Raw genomic sequence first — 22,228 nt, forward strand, 5'->3', positions numbered from 1 at the left:
GTTGCATCAATTTCCCAACATGTCAAGATATAATGGTGAGCAGCAAAGCTCATGTGGCCTGAAGAGACTCCCACATCCTCCTCTTCCCTTAGTACACGTTTGTCTGGTTTAACATGTTGTACAAAACTCAATCAGCCCAGACTGTAAAGGAATATTTCTCCTTCATACATACCACATACATGTATAAATGCCTAAGTTGCTTGGTAGCTGGCATGGTCTGCTGCATGTCAACTGTCTCACTGTCCTCTCCTCTCAATCAATAACTCATCTCTTGACGTCAATATTGTTATCCCCCATGGGACAAAAATGTCCTTCTTTAGGACAAAAGGAGAATAAACAAGATGGGAGGAAGGGGATGTGAGAAATAGAGAGATGGCTTTATTCTCCCTTCATATGTCATTGTGTTATTCATGAAAGGAACCTCCATGTCTTTCCTTTTTCTTAGTTGATGTCCATTGAAATACCCAACTCGCTGACCTTCTCTACAGCCAAAATAATGCTGACAGAGTGAGTGGGCAGTTTTGCAATATTTTGTCACATACGATGGGTGCAGCCACATCCATCTGTAAAGGTACATATGAGTAAAATTTGTAAAAAAAAAACAAAAAAAAAACAAAACAGAAAATCCACTTTTACTTGTTTTGTGTTATTGACGAGCAATTTCCTCAAAATTCAGAACCCATCTATTCTTATACTTGCTTAAACAGTTGATCACATACAAAAGTCGTTAAAAATAGATTGAAGCATTTAGCAATTTTTGGTTGGGGAGTCAGATAAGAAGATTTCTACCAATGTCTACAGCTAAATATCTAGCTACAGCCAGCCGCCGGTTAGCTTAGCTTAGCTAACATAAAGACTGCGAACAGGGAGATTTTCAGAGAAGAGTCTAGGTGTGTCTAATGTTTAAGTAGCACCTCTAAAGCTCACCAATGCGCCTTATATCTAATGTGTTTTGGGGATTTTTTTTTTTTTTAAAAGACTATATTTTTTACCCTTTAATGCCTTTAATTTGAAAGAACAACTGGATCTTGACAGGAAATTGGAGAGAGGGGGCGACATGCAGCAAAGGGCTTTTGCCCTCTGTATATGGGGTGCCTGCTCTAACCACTGAGCCAGCCCCATATATCCCATTTGTTTAATCCGTACTCTATAATGAAACTGAGATGTTGTAGTTTTAAAACAGGGTTATGTGTCGGACAATTTATGTTCTCATCTCAATTTGTCACATACGGTCACTTTGTCAGGACCCCTTAGCATCACTTTTCAACCAACTGGCTAACCCTGCGGGCATTCAAGGATGGCTCATGCGTTGGTATCAAACTCTGAGCTCCTTTAGAACCGGCTGCTCAAACAGAACCAGCAACTTCAATTTTCTTTCACCGTAAGGTTACAACCAGCGGTGACTCCATAATGGGTTGTTTCTACACTCAGTTTAAACAGAAGAGAGACAACCTGTTAAATATAGGTGCTGGAAGGCAGATTTTGTTACCTTTGGACACAGCCAAGCTAACTGTTTCCAGTCTTTATGCTAAGCTAAGCGAACCCGCTGCTGATGTGGCTTCATGTCCACTCTGCATACTTAAGAGAGGTGTCGATCTTCTCATCTAACTCTCCCAAAATGACAGCTCATTTAACAATTAGTGGCTGGACTGAATATGTGAATATCAGTAAAGCATTAACAGGGTAAGTCACTATATTATTTAGATCGCCATAACAAGCAAATACCACACACACACACACACACACACACACACACACACACACACACACACACACAAGGTTAACCAAGCATAGTATAACATTAGCCCTATCTGCAGTTATGGTAAATCAATACTCAAGTAAGTGTAATAATCTAATAACAACATCAGTGCCTGAAAGTGTGTTTATGTGTGGGAGTGCATGCACTGGGGAGCAATTTGCTACAAACAGTACCTTCCTCTAGTAATAACATGGGAAGTGTCTGTTCATAATGTATGCTGGAAACAAAATATTCATAGTAAAATAATTACTTTAAACCGTAGGCCTACAGTGAAAGAAGCATTATTTCTGAGATATTCATTCACAATCTGCTTTTTTAATTCCTGGTAATATGATTAGAAGGCATAATAGAGCAGCTCATTGTGCTTTGTTTCTTTTTTAAACAGTATTTTAGTATCAGGATATATATATTTATATATTTAGTTATCTCTGACCGATTTAAGCAAATGGGAGTCTGTGAAATAATCAGACTAATTTCACCAAAATTTTGGAGCATTTTTATCATTTTGAATGAACGTTAAGGGTGAAAACTAGTACTACTATTGTCATTTGTACATAGATACACACATTAATAAATAAAACTATTACAGTTCTTGGGCATGAGAAGAATCTGTGTAAGCCCATACACACACAGCAGCTCTATTGCACACCCGCTTTAACAGCATTTAGTGGAAAGACAAACAAACAGCTGGGTGACATGTCTTGTTGGACAGGTTAAGTGTTTTATCCCCAGAAGAGGTGAATAACTGTCTATGGTTACAAGGGCTCCTGAGTGCTTGTGAAGTACACTAGATACATTTCTACCAATACAGTCTCCCTAAAGTATGTTTGTGTATTCCCTTTCTCTCTGGATTATTAATTGAGATCTTTGAATGAGGGAAGAAACAATATTCCCAAGTCCAAATGATCTGCTGCATGGCTCTCTATGATATTGAGAGAAGAAAGGGTTTCTAAATATAGACTGAAACAAAAGCAAAGTATGTTCAGTACAGTATGAGAAAGCCCGTTGAGAACAGCAGTAGAAAGCTCATAATTCACCAACATAGTTTCATGTAATAACAGTCAAAGACTGAATATTTAAACAAAGAGCAGACTTTAAATCAAAAGGCTTCTGATTTTCTTTTATCCATCTGCACAAAGTAGGTCCAACTGGGTCATTGTCATCTTTTCCGCATACTTTCCATAATACTTTGGATTCTCAGTCCGAGCGATAAGCCTGCTAATGGTTCTGTGAAGTCCATCCTCATATAAACAATGTCTAAATAGGCCACAGCATCTATGCTTGTTTTGTGCTATAACTGCAGCCCACACAGCCATATTGAACACACTACGGTCGTGTTAAACACGTGTTGTTGGTTGTTTTTTTTTCTTTTAATGGTGCAGCCTTTTAAGTGTGAAGAAATAAAAAAAAGGCTGTCACATTTTCATGGTTCCTCGATCAGCAGAGATGCAGTCCACAGACTCTGACACCTCTGCTTCACAGTGCAGTTAATGTTGTGTCAGGTTCCCCACAGACTCTGCAGTCTGTCTGTGGGCCAGGGGAGCTGGGGAAATCCCTGGAGAAGCACACAGCTGGGAGGTTATTGAATTTGAAGGGAAGAGACAGCATAGGGAAAAAGGAGAGGATAGTGCGGGCACGGTGGATTTTTAAAATGACTGCACCATAGGCGTGCAAAGAGAGATGTCGAAGCTCTGTTACATTTTCAAAACAGATATCAGGGGTTCCTCTTTTCTTTTTATAACACTATAGTTTGGAATTACAAGAGGAACTTTGTGTTTATAAACGCACCTCCCATGGATATGCTTTATGCTACACCTTTCTCTAAATGTATTTGCATTTGAACATTTCTCTTACATCTTTAGTGCATATTAATAGTGCATACACTCTTTGCTTGTACCCCCCACCACCACACAGACACACACACACACTTCTTATTACCCCTTTCAAACCATCATTGTATGTTTGCTCACTATTACCACAAGCTGAGGAACCACAAAAAAAGCTGCAAAACACGGATATTTATAATCTGCTTGAAAATGTGTGATCTCAAGGTGTGACATTTGGTTTTATATCAATCATTTGCTTTGGGTTGAAGTCTTCAGAAAATACCACAAGCTGTCTTTTCTATTGCTATTTCAGCATGCAGAACTTTAACATTTCCAAGAAGTCTCATAGGGACTGCGCTCTCTGGAGACCAGCGTACAAGCCAAGTACAATTACATTCAAGAAAATGACTTTACATAGTGCCCCCTAAGACATTTTTTTCCAAATACAATCTCTCTGCTGTAAGGCCCAAACATTATATCTAACATATCATTCAAATTCACTGTCATGGTTCTTGGCTGATGCATTTGTTACATCGATGCCTTGAGGTTGCTGTTTCGTAACACGGGTCGGACTTGTACTGCTCAGTGGACATCTGTGATAGTCTATAGTTCATCTCACCTCAGGGTTTAAAATAAGTTTAAAAATATCAAATCTGGAACGTGCAGATGAACTGAAGAACAGAGTATAACACAGTGAAGCAAAGCTCGATTTTCTCAACCCTTTTCAAGACAAAAATAGTGGTAATGATGCGTTAATGAACAATCATAGCCAGCATAAAAATGGGTAAATGCACCTCATCTGGAGATGTAAGCAACATAACCTCTCTTTTTCCTGCCTTGCATAAGAAATGTTTATTCACTAAAAGGATCTGATTTCCTTTTACCTATTTGCAAATTCACAACATAAGCTAATAATGAAAAAATGGCAGTGCGGGTTTATGTACAATTACACTAATGTAAAATGATGGATCACTTGATATATTAAAGCTGTTGCCATGCTGCAGTGATTACAGGATGTAATAGTGTTATGTTGAAAGACTACTTCTACAGCCGCCGCTCTTAATCAATTAGTCAACTAATTAAGATTTCAATCAACAAGATCAGATGTTTTTATTCCTAGAAAATTACGAGGCCATCTCTAACACTGTAATCCAGTTTTAGAAGTTGGTTCGTATTTTCATGATTACATTTACACTTCAAATAATGTGTTTTATGTATTTACAATATCTGCAAATTGTTTGACTGTTCTACAGTTTGTAAAATTCTGTATGGCTACATTTGCTGTAATACGTAACCTTTGCTAACAGCTATTACAATAATTGCGCACATAGCATTGATACAAGGGGTCATTGTGTCCAACTGCAACCTTGTTTTGAAAGTGTGTTTCCCGATTCAATAAGTAAGACCAGAAAAATGAAGTAACAAAATACAGTGTCAACACAGTAATTGTTAGGACGTTTTTTTCATTTTGTTTTACAAAATTTCACGCATTAACTTATTTAAAACATCATCATGTTAAACTCATTTTTCATTTAGCTAGTTGTGGTGCTCTGTGGGACGAAATCACAACAAAGAATGTAAGTGGAATATGTTTTGAAAAGCAGAATTAACTCCTTACAGTGGGTCTAAAACCAAAGTCACAGAAGTAGCAAATAGTGAAATAATATACCTCTGAGTCATCATATGAAAGTCATTAAAGTGCAAGTACAGCACTGGTTGTTTCTGCTATAATTGAATAAATACACTCATCTGTCACACTGTGCCTGGATGAATGTGTGAAAAAACATTACATTTAGCCTAATGACAATACATAAAGACCCAAATTGATAATACCACATACTTAGATACAACCAACAACTGGAACAAAACAAGGAAAAAAAAACACAAAATGACATTTTTTAAATATTTTTTATATCAAAGAAATCTAATTTGTTCTAGAGCTTAACACTACTCTCTCTCTCGCTCTCTCTTTTTAAAAGCTTTTGAAACAGACCCAGGATATTTAATTATTTCTTACATTGTTTTATCAAACAGAACAGCTTACCTTTAAATGACCAAAAGGTCAGTCCAGTTTCTTCTCTTGCAATTTGGTTTCTCATATATGATAATCCTTTTCATTAAGGAGCTTTGCTTCTGACAAACCAAGAAATGTCATCTGGGCTGAGGCATCCATTGTAAGCAACGGATGGTGCAGAGGATTGACATATGCCAGCACTACATTTGTAGCCAAACGGCATCAATTCACCACCATATATATATTGTATATTACAGTGAGGTACAGTTGCCCAATATGTACATATTCGGATTGCAGTCCCAAGCTTGTGATCTTCATTTAAAAAAAGCCATGTGTTTCATAGCATTACTGCTGTAGAATGAGTCTCCTTTTAAATTGCATCAAGTTCTATATGTACAATGGCAGCCGCTATACTAAGATATAACAAAGCCCTTCTGCATTCCCTCCAAATGTTAATAATGATTATAATTGTGCATGTTATGTGTTGTGCATGTTACGGATGTCCAGAGGTATGAAAGGAACATTTCTGTGCAGATATCACCATCATAATAAAACACTATTACAGCAAAGTTCAGGTAAGATTTGTTCCGCGGTTAAAATGCAGGAAGGCACCGTCACACACAGCACACAAGGAGGTATCTAGTATGCTCTTTGAAATCTGACGGCAGAGCCACCAAATGTAGCACATCAAGGGAGCGGCCTATATGTTGTGTCTTTAGCCTTCATTTATATTCCATGTGTGTCTCTGTGGGGCTACAGTTGAACCCTGCACACTAGATCCACATGTGGGGTCGCAACACATTTTCATTTACTATGTTTTTGAATGAGATCTGTGACCAAAAACACCAAGTTGAGAATATTCATAGCTATAACTTTGTAGGTATAAGTAGACATATTTTAAAAGATGACTTAAAACAGGATGGATGTGAGGCACATTGATACAGAAGATGTTCCTTTCATTAATTAACCTCTATAACAGTGAAATCTGGGAGGATTTTGTTTGATACCATCACTCATACTATCACTATCACTTTCACATTATTAGTATTCTTCAATGTTCCTTTTTTTCCAAAAAGTGTGGGCTCATTGCTGATGAGACAAACCGCCATCACTCACATAAAACAGCTCATATACGTATATACTGTGTGTGTCTATATGTATATATAGACACACACATATATGCAGGTCTGAGGGAGAGGTGCAGCAGGAAAAATAAAATCACATAAAGAACTGCATTACAGTCAAAAACCTTGATTAGACTATCTCAGGTACATTTATCTGGAATAACTGGTCCAGTTTGTGCTCAATTGCAACAAACATTTAGGTTCCTGCTTGATAAATATATATATAAAAAAGGATAATTTAATCAATATACTTTTCTCCTCAGTTCTTCTTCCTAAACTAAAATGAAAGACTCACCATGGGAGAAGCACATTGAGGGGCAAAAGGGCCGTCATTAAGAATAAGTCATCATGTAGTTCTGTTAAAAACACTTATTTTGCAAAATCAGTAGTGTCTGTAGAACATCTACTGTATAGGAGAGTGCCTAAAAGCCTGTCTGGACATGCTAATAGAGCAGATGGCACTTATCATTACCAGGATGACTAATGGCTAAACCACAAACCATACATTCAATCCAGGTTTAGCACAGAGGCCTGCATAATGTCTCACTCTTTACTTATGTGGTTGCCATATTGACCGGCCACAACCCAATATATGATTGATTTATTTCACACGTAATGATACATGGCTAGACAACTGTACACATTATATCAAACTAACAAAAATAAAGAAATACATAGTTGGAACGCAAGAAGCGTATATGGCATTTAACATATGAAAGTTACACTGTAAAAATGTGGATCTTACAATTGTCATACAACCAGACATTATTATTATTAATATACTGTACATTTCCATTCATTCCAATCATCCTAAGATGGATGTTTAATCCCTTCTTGAATGCTGCTGCAGATAAATGTCTAATCATCCTTAGGACAGCATTTTATGGCATGATTATGGTAACCATGAAGGAGGTCATATCAAATTCCTGTCTAAAAGCAAATATCTGGCTACTGATCTGATTCAAATAACACATTGTCAACATTTTATTTTATCCATACAGGCCTTTGCAATGAATTACTTTTCAGTGTTTATGGAACATAGTTTTAACCATTATTTGATGCTGGCATTTAAGTATCAGAATCATCAATTCAAATACCATAGCTGGCTTTTACAAAATACATAATACACTCTCAGAACACAAAAGTTTGTAATGATTATTACTGAAGCAACGAAAAAAGGTTTGTCAAACAGAGATCTGCATTTACTGTTGTATAACCTAAATGGACTTTATGTCACAAAGCCAATTCAAAGATTCACAATGAGTGTTGCAATTGAGCCCTTATGTTTCTGAGAAGTAGCCAAACTTAAAACATGTACTGTATCATAACCAACCAACCTCCACTATCCTGATTATTCACAAATAAACCAACTATACCAGCTTATACATCCACCCCAAAATATCTCTGCATCAGAGTCTGCAATGATACATATTTAAATGAAAATATATTTATATAATTTGTGGATTTTTCACAGTAGTTTGTACTGCACTGTACCTTTTTGTCCATCTATTTATGCCTACATAATTGTCACCTTGATGGAGTCTATTGAGTCACTTGAGAGAGAGTGTGGTTTGTGTTTTGTGTTGAGGAAAAATGTCTCTTGGATTTTGTTCCGTTAATATCTCCGATCTTCAGTGTGGCAAGTGCTGTGCATGTCTTTCATCTCTGCTGGCCAACAACAATTTGGGGACTGATTACTCTGAAAGGATAGTTTTTCCCTATGAGAATACAGCTTGTAGAAACGGCAAAGAAACATTTGCTTTGGCACAGATTTACATCGTAGCAATGTCCATTCCTTGATCTCCATGGCCATGATCGTTACTACAAACACAAGTGGCCCATTGTGGTAATCCTTGGCTCAGTACACTGTCACGGATAAGTCTATGTGTTTGTGAATTGCCGTGTCAGTCTATCCTCTCTCCTGGTGTAATGTCAATGCACTCTAGTGTCTAATCATTCCGCGCATAAACCCAACATCAATCCCCTCTCTGTCTCCAACTCTTGCTCACTCTCTCTCTCTATACTCTCGCTTTTGTTTTTAGATCTGTGTCTCTTGGACGTTTTCCTTAGAGCTCCCCTTGAAGAGGAGAGGCTCCATTTGGGGATTCTGGTTTTGGCCCATGAAACCCTTGATCGATCCATGTAAGCCCATGGTAGGCATGGGGAGAGACATCGGCAGCGGAGGGGACATAGAACAGGGGTTGATGTTGGTGCCATTGCCTGATGAGGACAGCAAATTAGATGTAGAGATTGGGACTGAGGTACAGGAGATGGGGATATCCTGGATTTGCTGGTTCTTGCTATTGATCATCATTCCTGGTCCCATCCCTTCGGAGCCAATACTAAGACCCATCACGTTGTTGTTGAAATGATGGGTCTTGTAGTAATGGTTGAGTGTATCTGTACGACCAATGTTGGGAAGGTTGACTATTTCTGGATGATGTATCCTTAGGGTTCCCTCTCCACTGCCAGAATTCATTGTAGAACCACCTGAGATGCCACTCCCGGCCCCGGTTCCGATCTCATCTTCGACATTGACAATCTCGATGGCTCTGGCAGGGCCATGGTGCTTGTGCAGCTGGTGCTGCTTCCGAAGCTTATAGAAAACCACCAGCATTACAGCTGCCATAAAGGTAATCGCCACAAAGCAGCCAATGATTATCTTAGTTGTTTTCATTACATCATCCAGGCCTGGAATGTTAGTTACATCCATTATAGACACAGTCACAGCATTTTCAGTTGCTCTGTTGGCTCGTGGGGACAGTGAGGAAAGAGAGGAGAGAGATGGTGATATAGTGATGCCAGGTCGCCCCTGAACAGTAGGATTAGGGAAATCTATGAAAGTCTCATTAATATACTGTCTTGCTGAGTTCTCCTCATCTCCTCTCACTGTGTCTACTGTTTCCACAGTGACCGTGGTGAAATAGCTGTAGCTGTTGCTGGGGTCTGAAGCAGACACATTGAGCACGGCAGTAGCAGTGGTGTTTCCGGCAGAGTTGGTTACCATGCAAGTGTACTGCCCAGTGTCTTGCACGGTCACATTTGTGAAGTTCAGTGTTCCGTCATGAAGCACTGAGATCCTAACTCGGTATGATCCATGGGTCATCAGAGTGCCATTTGGAGTGAACCAATTCACAGAGGTCATTGAGGTTCCAGTACGACATTTCAGCTCAGCAGCCATGCCCTCAGTGACATTAAGGTCAGTGGGTGGCTCAACAATCACTGGGGCATAGCAGGTAAAGTGACTCTGGTCCAGTTCTCCAATGTATTTGCCTTTTATACCTGGGGGCGCATGACACCGAGCGCAACATGTGGTGTTGCTGGGAACTGTTTCTTTCAGCCACCAGCTGAGCCACAGAACATCACAGTTGCATACCCAAGGATTGTGGTTGAGATGAACCCTCTCCAACTGATGTAAAGGGGTGAAGAGGTCATGGGGCAGGGAATGCAGGGAATTGTGGGAGAGGTTGAGCTCCTCCAAGTTTTTAAGGTCATCAAAAGCATTGCGTTCAATGACTGACACTCTGGAGTGCATTAGCCACAGCTTGCGAAGTGACACTAGGCCCTGGAATGATCCAGGCCTGACTATCCCCAGTTGGTTCCCTGACAGCTCCAGTTCCTCCAGTCGTACTAGTGGGGTGAGGTTAGGGATGTCCTTCAAGCCACACATGCCAAGATTCAAGAAGCGCAAGTTGACCAGACCTTCGAAGGCCGCCTCTGAGATGAAATCCAGCTTCCTGAGTTCCCCTAGATCGAGACGGCGTAGAGAGGGAACACGGTGAAAGGCAAATGCCGGCAGTGTCTCGATGGGGTTGTTTCGTAGCCATAGTTCCCTTAGCTTGCTGAGGTACTCAAAGGCTTGTGACGGTACCACTGTGAGACGGTTGTCAAAAAGCTCCAGCGTGTTGAGGTTGGGGAGGCCATTGAAAGCTCCCACCTCAATTTGCCGGATGTGGTTCTTGGAGAGCTGGAGGATTTCCAAATGCCGCAGGTGCTTAAATGTGTCAGACTTGATCACCTGGTGTGGAAACAAAAACATGGAGGCATATTGTAGCAACATTAGAATCACTGCTGTCAACATATATTAATTCAGTCTGGATGTTTGGTCTCTTTGTAGATAAAGCCATATTTACCTGAATTGTGTTCTCTTGTAGATTGAGGTATCTTGTGTTCTCTGAAATACTGTCTGGGACTTGATCTAAAGTCTTCCTTGTACAGATGACACGGCTCGCCTGATTGGAGCAGGTACAGGGTGTGGGGCAGGGGGGTGCTGCCTCTGTCAGCTGAGGTCCATGGTTGTGAAACCACAACAAAAGCTGGACCAACCAGAGGAGGGGGGAAGCGGTACAGGGGCTGGTCACCATGACAACACGCATGGCAACTGAGTCATGACCCACCCCTATTGCTATGATGTTGATAAGTCACCTCCAAACAGGGGAATTTAAGTGCTTATCTTGATGTTCATATTGTATGCTCTCATCCACTTTTTTCTTCTTCAAGCAGTCACTTTAATAATTGAGAGGAAAATTTGTAATGTTATATTAAAGCCTATATTTTTCATTAATAGATTGTTATGTTATTTTACTTTACTCATGCTTCCTTGACTACCAAAAACCTTGTTCTTTTCAACAAGTCATTTTAGGAGACTGTGTATTTTTTGCTCCCATGACAATTATTAGAAAAGTATTCAAATTTGGGGGAGGGTGTGCTCTTGAAAGGGTTGTCTCTGTGGAGGCTGTTGCTTCTCACTGCAAGGGGAAGAGAGAACAGGAGAGAGAGGAAGGAGGTCAAGTAAGTGCACAGTACAAGATATTACCCTAGCACATACATGCATGTATTCCCAGAATTGAATTTAAATTTAAATTATTACAATGCCCTGTCGCCAGAGTGTATGACAAGCCGGGTGAGAGGTTTTTTTTCTAAAGAGGTGGCTTCCAAATTATGGCCTCTAGTCTAACTGGTGAGTCAGATGCCATTTTCTTCATAGGCTGAACTTAACATCTGGGTCATGGTCTGAAATGGCCAAAAACATTTTTTTTAAATCTCAAGCTGGGTCACAAGTACTGCGGTAGACACATTAAGTTGACAGTCTCATCGTCCACTTTATGATACTGGTATGTTTCTAGTCAGATACATAGTGATAGTAGAATCTCACATTTAAAAGTAAGTTTTTGAATGCAATTATGACTGCAGTTGGGATTCATCGAGACCTGAGGTTAATGCAGACATTTGTGCAAACTATCATGAGGCAGAAGTAGAAATTTAGCAATTAAGATATGAAGAAATGATTATTGACTCCTGAAATGTTACTGCAATGCACATGCTGTGTCCAATAAGTAATGCACATCAGGCAAGATCCCCAGCAACTGAAGTCGATGAACCAAACGTGAAAATAACAACTAGATTGTGGACAAAGAAAAAAGAATATGGTGCAACATACTTTTAGGGCTTTTGTTATGGACAAATGTGTATTTTGTGTCTTTGTTTAAGAGAGTGTCACACAGAAATGGCTGCAAGCATCAGCAGACTCGCTAAATTTAGAGAAAAATGGGTTGTTTCCCTTTAAATGATTAGACCAGAAAGAAAGTGTTCATTGTTTTCTCAAGCACGTTATGTTCCATGCTATGACTCGCAGTCACAAGCCTGTGCTGTCTGTGGAAAACTGACAAGAAGATCTCTGTTACCTGTCACTTATATGATCTCTGTCTTACAGTTTTATATTAATATTTTACATCAGATAACTCTTTGATGCTTTTTTTCCAAATGTGGTTACTCTAATAAAGAGGGTTTTTTTGAACAAGGCTCTATGGTAGTCCTTAGCATCTCTTCTCACATGCAGCGACGATGCATGCGCTCCTAGAAACACGGTTGCTGTGGCAACCTGCTCACTCACCATCTTGTGTTTTTACTGTCCAGTGCCCTATTCCACATTACTGTGTTTAGCTGAGCCTGATGAACATTTGCTGTTCAAACTGAACGGCAGCACATATGTAGTCTAAATCAACTTCTATTTCACATGAGGTTTAGTCCCATCACAGTATTTAGTGTTACACTGACTACAGTCTTTTACTCAGTAGACATATTTATCTAGAGGAATAAAAGCTGAACATATATGAAAATATAGATTCACTTAAGTGCAGGGAGAACTGAGAAAGCATGTGAACATTAGCCTTTAATATCACAACAGAGGGAACAGATTTGCCATGAATCTTAATTTCTACAAGGTTTGAGGATTAGGTCAACATCAGTCATTATTAAAAACATCGCTCTGAGGACTCTTAAAGCAGATATTAAGAATGCTCATTAGGGAATGTATGCTAGAAATAGAATTTTTAGGCACTCTGCCTACAGACTCTATCTCTCTCCAGCACACACACACACACACACACACACACACACATGTAGATAGTCACAGCTATTCACACATCCGTATCTACAACCATCCTAACTGTAACTGCCACAGAGAAATAACAACGTCTCCAATAAGGAAATGTAGATTCATGAATATAAATGCTGAACCCCACATGTTTGTATGCCTCCCCCTGCAGCACTCCTCATTATGCTTTTCTTTACACTGCTGTCTTTCCTTGAAGAGTCTCCTTCTCATCCCCATCCAGCAGGTAATTTTGCATTTCAATAATGTGACTGAGTTGAAAATAAAATGTCTCTCCCAGACGTCAGAATTGTATGTGATCCAGAATGGCGGTTTGATAGTTTACAGTGTTAATGGAAGCATCACAACAAAGTAGTCGAATAATTGATCATACCAGTGCTCCCAAAGCAAAATTTGTTTGCCATACACCGATGCTTCATTATACAGCTAAGAAGTTATTTTTTATTTTTATTTTTGAATTATTACTATTTCGTTTTAGCACGAGAGAGTGATTCCAAGAGTGTCATCCCCTGATTTCTCCTGCTACTGTCACCATTCCCCCGAAATGTACAAATATAATGTAGAGGTACATTTATTTGCCACATATAAATATTAGAGATGAGCAATTATATTCAGAGCAAAAATACATTCTGATATTAATCCAAAAAAATAAAATCCTTCATTGCGTCAATACTGGAAAGATAGTTTCCCCCATCAGACAAATGACTTGCCACCTGTCACCAAATCATTATTTTATGTACATTATTTTTCTTCACATTAATTGAGCTTTAATTTGATTTAAGTGTCTCTAGGGAGAGACAGTAAAAATACCACACAGTGTGAAATTGTATGGAGGGAGAGACTTTGAACCTGCTAGCCTGTTGCCTTGACTTCCATCTTCAAGTTCTCCACAAGAACAATAGCACACACACACACACACACACACACACACACACACACACACACACACACACACACACACACACACACACACACACACACACACACACACACACACACACACATTCACCAGTGCTGGTCTTGTTTTTTTTACACCTGACATATCTAAGAGTGATTTTTTTTTTCCTCAAGCGGCCTTCGTCCTCATCCTTGTGCAAAATGTGCTTCATTTAGGTTTATGGTTGATTTGTCGGCTGCATTGTATTTTTTTTTTTTTTTTCAACCAGTTTCACTCAGACGTATTTCTCCTTCTTGATCTTAGCCGTTTTTCCATGTCAAGAGCAGATTGCAACCATGTAGATATTGATTATCCGATCAGGCCTGAGAAAGCGCTCAGTCGTGAAAAGACAAATTAGCTCCAAGCTGCTGACCAATTGCTACAAACCAATCACATCACCGTAAGCGCCTGATTGTATCAATGCCCCTGCACTCCACAACAGAGTCATCAAGGTTTATGAAGAGGCAAAAAAAATCGTGGTGTTTGTTTTTTTGTTGTTTTATTTCTTTTTTTTTTTTTCAATAAACACCGAAGCTCTGGGCTGCTGGGGATGCTTCATTCACAAGGCCCAATTAGACCTCATGTATTTACAGATGGTCGAGAGTGAACACAAAGCGACACAGGTGCAGCAAGGCCAACATCATCTGCTGTAACTATGACAACAGTAGATTGATTCAGGACGTGGGAATCGGGGTAGGATGGGACGCATTTCACCAGTATAGTCACAAGCAGCGCATTTTTAAGTAGATGGAAATTGCATTAGTTTCAAATATTTCCTCAACTTTCATCTGATGACAGTTATGTTTTTACATTTATCTGATATATATATATATATGTATATAAATATACATATATATATATCAAGAAGGGGGGTGGGGTGGTGGGGGCATAGACCATTTTCTCCTGCAGTCAACATCTAATCTGCAATCTCTCCTCATCATATAGCCTCTGGCATAATATCTCCTACAATTCAACAGAATGGCCTTATTCATCTATGCAGCTGCGCTAGCTACGGCGCACCTTCTCGGGAACGCAATTGAAATTCTGAATAGGCCTAATTCTGCACATGCTGCATTACAAAATGGCTTGCATCCATTCTCTCTTCAGGGTAATGACAACATGACTGCACCCAAAAACAATCCACACACTCAATCATTATTTTTTGCTGTTGTTGTTCTGCTTTGAATTGAAACACAGGCTTACATAAAGAGCTATGTTATTTCAATGCATTTGCGAGGACCACCACTGCTTTACCCCACTGACATCGACTGTATCTTTTTTTGTTGCTGGAATAAATGATTTACTTCAATAAATTGGAATCTGTGCAACCTTTCCACGTTTCATTATTTAATCTTCTTGTGTCGTCTTGTAACTGATTTGAGCATCCGTGCACATTAGGTAACATATGCAATAATTACGCCGGCCATTTCAGCCCCTTCTACCTGGACGACCAATATATGCACGTACCTTAATGTTGCTGCTGCTGCTGCTGCTGCTGCTGCTGCGGCGTAAGGTCGATGTTTTCTCCTTTCCCCCTCGTCCCTTCTCCCGATCGCCAGTTTTTCCAACCTCGCTATCTATCTCTCCCTTTTTTCTCTTCCCTAAATTGATTCGCTTGTTTCCACGGCTGTGAGCTGGCTCTTGTTCTTGTAGGCTATTCCGCAGCGCCAACGCAACGCGGGGGGCTACAGTGATGGCAAAATGAACACAATCCACACACACGCGCGCGCGCACACATACACGCACAAACGGAGGAGGAAGGAAGAAAAAAAAAAGACAGAGATCAGATTAAGGGTCGTTGGGGAAAATGATGTTAGTATGATCACATTTAGGGAACGAGGTCTGGGACGAGTGCATCCATGCGCCTTATCATCCTTGGAGAGGAACGCAGGCAGCAAACGCGACGGCGCCCGGTGGGCAGAGCATTTTGCGTCCAGCATAAGCGGCTCTTTACGCACATTCCGTATGTTTCGGTCTGAATCCCACTTAGGCAGCGTTGGAAGAAAAGGATGAAGGGGACGACTTATGGATGCACCTGCGTTCTCGTGATTATTTAAAAACACATGTACTCTACATCCATCTCTGAGGGTTGCAAGCTTCATTATAGTCTGGTTTGTTTTAGTCTGCAGGTTTTGTTTCAGATCCCCAATGCAATAGCAGCTCTATGCATGCAATGTATATAGTCCATAAACATTAATATGACTCAGCAGCACTGAATGATCAGCAGGATAAACTGAGTTAGTGTGCTTTTTAATGCATTTGTTTTGTCTTTTCAGTGTGTATCACCATGCAGGAGACACCTGTTTACTTTTGACCCAACAGGCCGAAACAGCTGCTGTAAGAAGCATTTCTGCTCCATTTAGTCTCAGAGAGTTTTGTTTTACTCATGTCCATATTCATATAAATGTGCAGTGATAGCACATGCATTTTAGTAGCTAATGGCCAGCTGCAATTAAATCTAGCAAACTAATAAGGTCTGTATTCTGCACAATTGGCGTCTGAGTATTTGTTTATTTCTTTCCTAATTCTCAGTGGTGGAGGTTTAAAGGCGTACATAAGGCAGCCACTGCATCATTACCTATTATTGCACTTGTTGTCAGCAACCAGACATGGAGAGCAAAAACACTCTGTGAGGGTTTGTACATTCTAAAAAAACAAACACCCTTTGTTACTTCTGAAGCCTGAAAATGTGCATATGAAGCACTTTGTGAGCGGGTTTCTGGTTAAGTGGACAGCCGTGTGCTTTAATTAGTGAATTGAAAAGAATGTCAGCAAGTTATTAGCCAATAAAGAAAGCTTTAGTCAGTCTGTCTCTCTAAGTGGCCTCCCCGTATCGATCTTTGTCATGTGTACATCCACACGTGTCAAGGGCTTTTGCTCCAGTATCATCATTACCCCCTTCGCGTGCGTATATTTCACTTCAGAATTTGTGCAGGCGAAGAAGAGAAGCATCCCCTGTAGCCTTGTGTCCACTGTAGGTAAAAATAAATCCCAGTACATCTTTTCTCTGTCTCAGCTCACACTAAAGGTCAAAGGACAGAGAAGGCCAGTTATGCTTCAGAAAGACCCCCAAGATATATACTCTCTTTCACTCTCTCTCACCCTCTTCCTCTTCCCCCCTCCCTCTGTGTGAATGCCGTAGTGAGCATTGTTCACGACCACTAGCTTTTGCTGAAAGCTGCACAGCAATGAGGTCTCTGTGCCTTTTGCCTCTCTCTTCCTCTCCCATCCCCCTCCTCTGCCTCTCTTCTCTCTCTCTTTATCTCTCTCTCTCTTTCTCACCCACCCATCTACCTCTCTCTCCTTCCCTCTTTCTCCCTCTACCTCGCTCCCTCTATTAAATTTCCAGTCACACAGTGGTGCAGAGGATATTCCTCCTTTCCCCTCTTTCTCCCTCTTCCCCTCATTCCCTATCACTCATGCTGAAATCTTAGCCCACATCCATGTGTCTCGCCCCGACCCTGGCTGCCGCTCAGTGCCACTCTCGTGTCTCCTCTTTCAGTACATCTTTTTGCCTTCCAACCCCCGCGCCATTTAAAAAATGATTCCACGCCGCCCATGCCAAACCCATCCTGTGCCTCTGCCCCCACCCCTCCTCCCCACCCACCTTCTTTCCACTCTATGTCCTCACTATGTCATTGCACATTGAATCTGATATTCCCCTTATGCATGTATGGTATGCTTGTGTGTGTGTGTGTGTGTGTGTGTGTGTGTGTGTGTGTGTGTGTGTGTGTGTGTGTGTGTGTGTGTGTGTGTGTGTGTGTGTGTGTGTGTGTGTGTGTGTGTGTGAGAGAAAGAGAGAGAGAGAGAGAGAGAGAGAGGGAGGGAGAGGGACAAGCATTTGTGCACAGTAAATGAACAAACACTCATCGTTGTATTGCTTGTGTCATCAGTACAGGAAGGCTCTTGGAGTAGAAATACAGCGGAGAGAGCTAATCCCACTAACCAGAGGACAAGTGCATGGCATTTCTAATACAACCCAAACCCCATAAACTCTTAATACTGTGTTAGGAGAAAGGAGGGCGATGGGGATTTGGCAGCAACATGCTAGAGCCAAGACATATGTGGCATGCTGATAGCGCCAGAGAGGCGCAGCTGATACACATCCACGGCTTCTATCCATTTTTTCTTTTGGGTATAGCTACAGGCCTCACCACCGTGGAAGTGGGTGGTTAAGTAATTACACACAGTTCAAAGCAAAGATTAAGAATGTGGATCATTTTTGTAGCAGTTGCACTGATGGTGATGGTGGTGGATTTGGGTGAAGACTGTTAGCGATCTGTTTAATGGCCCCCGACTTCCAATTGGGATTGTGAACAAAGTGATATTTTTTTGGTAGTTATTTTTAGAAATGTAACAGAAAAAGTTGGATTGGTTCTCATTGCCATCTGTGCAAAAGAATAAGAGAGATGTGAGGGAGAGTTTCGAGTTATTCATAGTGACATCTCGATGTGTGTGTGCGTGTGTGCGTGTGTGTGTGTGTGTGTGTGTGTGTGTGTGTGTGTGTGTGTGTGTCTGTGTGCGCGTGTGATAGAGAGACAGGGAGCGAGAGAAAATAGAGAGAAAAATCCTAGTGTCACAGTATCTTAGCAACTGCCTCCATCTCCTTGGAGACAAGAGCTGACATCATTTCCTGTCTGTGAGAACTCACTTTTGGTTTGTACACAGTGTGATTGTGCGTATGAATGTGAGGGCATGTGTGTGTCTGCGTGTGTGTCTTTTGGTTTGTTTGTTTGTTTGTTGGCGTGCGTCCACGTTCGTATGCAGATGTGGGCCTGCAGTATGTGCACCCATGCAAACAGAATGTATTCCAGTGTTTCAGGCAGGGTGCATTCAAGAATGTCGCTCTAATTGATATCTATAAAAAGACAAAAAAGTGCACATTTTTTTGTCATAAGAATTATACTCACATGGAGTTTTACTTAAAAAAGACTGTTTGTTCTTGAACTATTAGGGGGAAAAAGATTTAAATGGCGCCTTTGAATCATAATATAGACCTATAAGATAAACTTTTCTGTTGTAAACGATCATTTTTATCCTTTAAACTAATTGAAATCCATTTTCGTGTAGCTTAAAGTTAAGTCCATGCACAGACATAGTTTGTACCTTGTGTTGCAACATGGCTGCTGTAGACATATTGTCACTAATGTGGAATGTTTGTATTGTTTAATTACCCATCCATTTGTACTTTCACAGCCAAGTTTGGGAAAATATTTGTCAGTAATGGAGTATATATACAGTAGATGCTGCTGTTCATATAGGCCTGCCATGCAAACCTCTGTGTATCAATGCAGAGAAAATGTCATCTTCAACTGCCATCTTGTGAGCAAAGGAGTGAAGTGCAATCAGAAATGAATTCTCCCTCAACTCTTTAAGTCACGATAACTCCAAGTGATATACACTACAGGTTTAGTTTGAATAACCCTCAGGTATTTCTTTGTATCATATCCCACCGAATCACATTAATGTTACCGTGCTCATTCTGTTAAGAGTTACCAGCTGCTGGCGGTAGCTTCTTAATAGTGCACAGATATGAGAGTGGCATAGATCTTTACATAAAACTCTCAACAAGAATAACACATTTACCAAAATGTCAAACTATTCCATAAAGGTCCCATATCATGCTCACTTTACATGCTTTATTAAAAAACACAACCCATTCTTTTTCTAATACAATACTGTCTGAATATACGTGTATTTACCCTCTAACAACTGTTAAGCCCAATCCCAAAAAGCAGCCCAGTCTATACTCTGATTAGTCAATGTTTCCGGGTCTTCAGCATCTGCTTTCTCTGCATCTCTGCTCCATCATTGACTGTAACGGCACTGTAGCAGCACTTTCTACATACTGTAAATGTGTGTATATATATATATATATATATAGCTGTGACACAACCATACAGAAGTTCCGACGGCTTGTTTAACGCAGGTTCGACATGCTTTGTATCAGAAAAAGGCATTGAAATCTCACTTTTTACAATATTTCTAATATAATATAGCTAATACGAGACACTTGTTGATGCCTACCTTATACTGAAACAATATGGAAGCATGTGACGTTGAGTGTCCTGTGACCAAGAGCGCTACAGCACCACAAAATGACGGCTGCATAGCATTTGCCTCTGAAGTATTCACTGACATTCAGAAGCGACTCTCACAAAGAAACAGAAGCGGCTCCAAAATGCATTTGGGTAATGATGTTGTTTTGCAGATGCACTGAGCCGGAACTACCAAAAAAAAACCCAGAGAGACTGATGACACTATTAAAGTGTGGACAATCTTCTGTTTACCAACTACAGAAAAAGAAAATACTCGATAACCTCGACCCTGCACCCTGAAGAAGAAAAGAGAAGAAAAATAAAAGGCCTCGTTATCAAAGACCAGCAACAATATGTTCTGCAGGAAGAAGGACTCTACTGGGATTACAGTGAATTTACAGCAGACAACTCAAAGATAACTGATTGGGGAGCACAAAGGCAGAGGCTTCATGTTACAGAAAGTATATTCCAGTGAACGCAGCATAGTTTATAAAAGCTGCAAGCCATCATAATCCCACATGTATTTAATAGCAAGTTAGTGTCATGAGTGTAAGATGCTAAAGGTGCACAAAATAAAATGAGCAAAAAAAGCTTTTGACTTGAAAATCTGGGTCAATACATAGAAGAATACAGAGCTTTCAACCACGCAGCCCGCGAGAAGATCACTATCCCAGGCTCTCATGAATCAACAAAGTCAGCACCACGAAGAGTCAGACCCATCATGTGATTTACAAGATATCCCAGGGGAATCCATGTCCAACATTGTGCCAAGTTGACGCTTCAGCAGAATTTGCACACTTCAGCAAAGCTTATTCAAGCACACAATTTCATCATTAAAGTACACTTGATCAAATGGGGTAGCGGAGAGGAAGTTGAGGTGGCAAAGTCACCGCTTTCTGCAAAACATAAAGGCGGACCACCATCAAACACTTATTGCCCAGAAAATCTAGTGTTAGAGCTGGAGTGTAAGAGATATCCAAAAAATCCCTCTGTAAAAACCTTTGACTCTAATATGTCAACAAAAAGAAATAGGAACCTCAACCTGGCTTTATCCAGTGTTCACATTTCGAGTCTGGAAATGTATGCAAATTAACACAAATTTCATGAGATAATGCATAACTTGCATATTTAAACATAACATTTCAGAAAACTTGAAAATATTTGTTATGTGTGATTAATCAGCTTCATTCATTTCAATTAAAAAAAATGACCCTATTCATCTGTGTTCTCCCCTTAAAGTGGTAAATATTTGTAGTTTTCTGTATAAATGATATTGTCACGTAAGTAATAGCACAATATCAGGTTCCAATTAAGCAGATATGCATATGACTGCAATGGGACAAGATTTTGTTATCAGAAGCGTTCCAGTTTCTGTTTGTAGACCGAGTAGTACTGACCAAGCATGTCGACTCAGCCTGTACACAATGACTGTTGCGCAGAAGAGGAAGCCTGGCCCCATATATCTGTCATCCAAACACCAGCTTACTAAACAATATGGCCGTTGGCTCCAGAGGCTAAATTGTTGTCAGTCCAATATCCGATCCCTGATACGGGCCTCCCATTAATTTCTGAAGTGTAGATGTGTAGAGTCTGAGATAGACACTAATAAAAGTCAGATAACCGAAACATTTGTCTTCTCACCTTTTCACTCGAGCACTATGCCAGGATCACTTGCAAAAAGCTCAATGTTTAACCAGGCTAGCTGGTGACTCTATGGCAATGTTGATCCGTCAGTAGGCCACTTTGGTTCAGACTAAATATCTCAACAATGACGTGAATTGACTTTGGCGATCCCCCAAATTCAAACTATACCCAAATATAAATTTGTCCAATATTTTGGTTTATGACCTGCAAAATGAATGATATTTCCATCAGCGTCAGCTGTAGGCCTACTTTGCGTTCAGCTAATATTAGTATGCTAACAGGCTATATGTGAACACGGTAAACATTATACCGACTAAAAATTTGCATGTTAGCATTGTCACTGTGAACATGATAGCATGTTGACGTTAGCATTTAACTCAAAGCATCACTGTACCTATTAGTACAGCCTCAAAGAGTCGCTACACAGCTAAATCGGGAGTGTTCATTCAACTCCCACTGTTCATTTTAGCACTTTTTTTTGGTATAATCAAC

General features: G+C 40.2%; 1 protein-coding gene across 1 annotated transcript; it reads right to left on the reverse strand.

Moving 5' to 3' along the window:
- Nucleotides 1-8,761: 8,761 nt before the first annotated feature.
- lrrc4bb (leucine rich repeat containing 4Bb) lies at nucleotides 8,762-11,099 on the reverse strand (the record flags this gene model as incomplete). The annotated part of the gene is made up of 2 exons (XM_083932659.1): nucleotides 8,762-10,741; nucleotides 10,857-11,099. The coding sequence occupies 2 exons, from the start codon at nucleotides 11,097-11,099 to the stop codon at nucleotides 8,762-8,764; spliced, it is 2,223 nt and encodes a 740-aa protein (XP_083788785.1).
- Between the last annotated feature and the right edge of the window lie 11,129 nt (nucleotides 11,100-22,228).

Source organism: Echiichthys vipera (genome assembly GCF_963691815.1).
Source record: "Echiichthys vipera genome assembly, chromosome: 18".
Classification (NCBI taxonomy): Eukaryota; Metazoa; Chordata; class Actinopteri; order Perciformes; family Trachinidae; genus Echiichthys; species Echiichthys vipera.